This window comes from Monoraphidium neglectum (genome assembly GCF_000611645.1).
Source record: "Monoraphidium neglectum strain SAG 48.87 unplaced genomic scaffold scaffold04609, whole genome shotgun sequence".
NCBI lineage: Eukaryota > Viridiplantae > Chlorophyta > Chlorophyceae > Sphaeropleales > Selenastraceae > Monoraphidium > Monoraphidium neglectum.
Genome location: NW_014009020.1, coordinates 1683 through 4216, shown reverse-complemented (window position 1 = coordinate 4216; position 2534 = coordinate 1683). Strand labels below are relative to the sequence as shown.

The following is a 2534-nucleotide window of genomic DNA, read 5'->3' as shown; positions in this document are numbered from 1 at the left end:
GCTCGTATTGGTCCCACTTTGCTTAGAACCCTTCCTCCCCGTTACAAAATCCTCAAAAAGCTCAAAATATACATGCATGACCCCACGGGTCCTGCTGACCTCTCACCGGCTCCACGACCCCGCAACTGCCCCCTGTCGTTCACAGGGCGGCCGCGCTGCGCTGCTGATGGACGTGCGGCGCCCCATGTGGGTCGCCCGCGTGGCCGCGACGCCCAAGGGCTGGCAGCTGACGGGCAACAACAAGTCCCAGGGGCACTTTGACGCCGTGGTCATCGCCCACAACGGCAAGTGTGCCAACAGGTGCGGTTTCGGGGCCGACGGGCGGCGCTGAAGTTCAGGGGTCGCGACCGGAACGTCACGCTCGGCATGCGATGGATCGGCCGGGCTGGCTTTCGGCCTTTGGCCTTGGTCACGTGTCCGCAGGTTCAACAAGCCCTGGCCAGGCGCAAGCGCGCAAAGGACCAGCAAGTGGGCTGCGTCCTTTGCATGTAAACGCGCGCAGCACTCTGCGAATCAGGTCCACAACCCTTGGACCTGATGGCGCCCGCCCTCCTTCATTGGGTGCCCCCCAGGCTCGCTGCGCCGTCCGGCGCGCCGCTCGTGGCGCAGCAGCTGATGCGCCTGAAGCTCAACTCGATATGGGCCGTCATGGTGGCGCTGCAGGAGCCGCTGGAGGCGCCCAACGGGCTCGAGGGTGCGCAAGCCGGGCCCCCGCCGGGCTGGGCGCTGCACTGCTAGTTGCACTTGATCCAGCCTGCCAGGTCGGCGGTTTGACGGTTAAGCCCTTGGGGGCCCGAACAGCTTGCCAAGGAGCTCGACTCGCGAGCAGCGTGTGCAACTGTCGGTAAATCGATCCCTGCCCCCTGCCCACCGCCGTCCCCCAGGCGCCTTTGTGACCGGCCAGCCCGCCAAGCACCTGAGCTGGGTAGCTAACAACACGGCCAAGCTGGGGCTGCGGCACCCCGGGCACCCCGGGCTCCAGTGCTGGACGCTCCTCAGCACCGAAACTTACGGCCGGTGCGCAGGGCAGCTGCGTGCACAGCTGGAGCAGGCGGGCTCCTGCTGCACCATGCCTCGTGCCGCCCTTGCAACTCCAGTGCCGTGCCTGCAGACTCTCGGGCCTGTTCAAGCCCCCTTCAACCTGCACTGCACTTCTGTACCCCACATACGGCTCAATTCGACCTTTCAAACTCAAATTATAACCCCAGGGAAAACAAGGTGCCGCAGGAGGCTGTCCCCCAGGAGGTGGCAGAGCGCGTGCAGCGTGACATGCTCGCCGCGCTGATGTCAGCGCTCGGCCGGCCGACAGCCGAGCTGCCGAGGCCCGCCGCCTACAAGTGCGTATGCGTGCGTGTGTACGTGCATGCGTGCGTGCGTGCGTGCGTGCGTGCGTGCGTGCGTGGGCGCGTATGTGCGTGTGTGTGTATGTAAGAGAGAAGGAGAGAGAGAGTGTGTGTGTGTCCGCGCATGCGCACATGCAATGCACGTACTGACAAGTAGGGCCCTGCACACATGTGATTGTGTTTTTGGGGGGCAACGTGTGCACAACGTGCTGCCGGCTTTCCCCCTGTGCTGAAGTTTACTGCCTAGTTGTGCTTTTGGCGCTCGGATTTGTTGGTTGAGCACATCACCACCCTGCCTTTCTTCAGCCACAATGCTTCAGGAACACGCTGTGCTATTCTCAGTTATGCGCCCAGCCCTGAACGCCGATACCCCCCTCTGTGTGACGCGCGCAGATGCCAGCTGTGGGGTGCCGCCCTGCCCGTCAACTCCCCCGGCGTCCCCTGCATCCTCGACCCCGTCGCGCGCATGGGCGTCTGCGGCGACTGGCTGCACGACCCCGCGGCCGGCGGCGCGGCCGCGTCGATGCAGGCCGCTGCGCTCAGCGGCCTCGCGCTCGCAGAGCGGCTCGCGGCGCTGCGGGGAGCGGACGCGGAGGCGGCAGCCAAGCTGGCTGTCGGCCTGCACGAGCAGTTTGTGCCGCTGTCAAACCCAGACATTGGGGGGTTCCCCGGGGACAAGGCGGCAGGCACCCTGGCGGAGGCGCCGACGGGCGCCGCGCCGGGCGGCAGGGGCGGCGGGCGGCAGGGGCGCCGCCAGGGGAGCGGGTGTCGCGGCCGAGCCCCCCTGTTCTGGTGTAAGCCTGCTCGCCAGGTCGCTGGTCCGCTGCACCCTGTAGTGCCCGCTTGACTCCCGCTTGATCGGCTTTGGGGCACGGAGGCGACAGGGGCTGATGCATGGGGCGGGTGCGCCCGTTGATCTGCATCAGGGTTGGTCAGGCGCTTGGGTGGGTCAAGGGGGATGTGCCTGGATCCTCTCGGCGGCTTGACGCTTTTGTCACGAGTGGAAGCTGCTGCTGTACCGCTGGCCCAACTCGGTGGCCCTCATATCCCTGGCTCATTTGGGAAGCATTACTATGCTCACAGCGTGGGTGCCTAAACATTGCTGTGTGGCGGCAGCCACACCCTGCTGACGAGGCCCGTGCTTGCGGGCGCTTTTTGCACGAGATCCCACGCCTCGGCAGGCGGGGACAA

The 2534-nt window shown here is 66.1% G+C and overlaps 1 protein-coding gene across 1 annotated transcript; it reads left to right on the top strand.

Annotated features, from left to right (window-relative positions):
• Window positions 1-76: 76 nt before the first annotated feature.
• On the top strand, window positions 77-2190 carry MNEG_14594 (hypothetical protein; the record flags this gene model as incomplete). Its single annotated transcript, XM_014036934.1, has 5 exons — window positions 77-300; window positions 573-694; window positions 885-1017; window positions 1209-1337; window positions 1737-2190. The coding sequence occupies 5 exons, from the start codon at window positions 77-79 to the stop codon at window positions 2188-2190; spliced, it is 1062 nt and encodes a 353-aa protein (XP_013892388.1).
• Window positions 2191-2534: the final 344 nt, after the last annotated feature.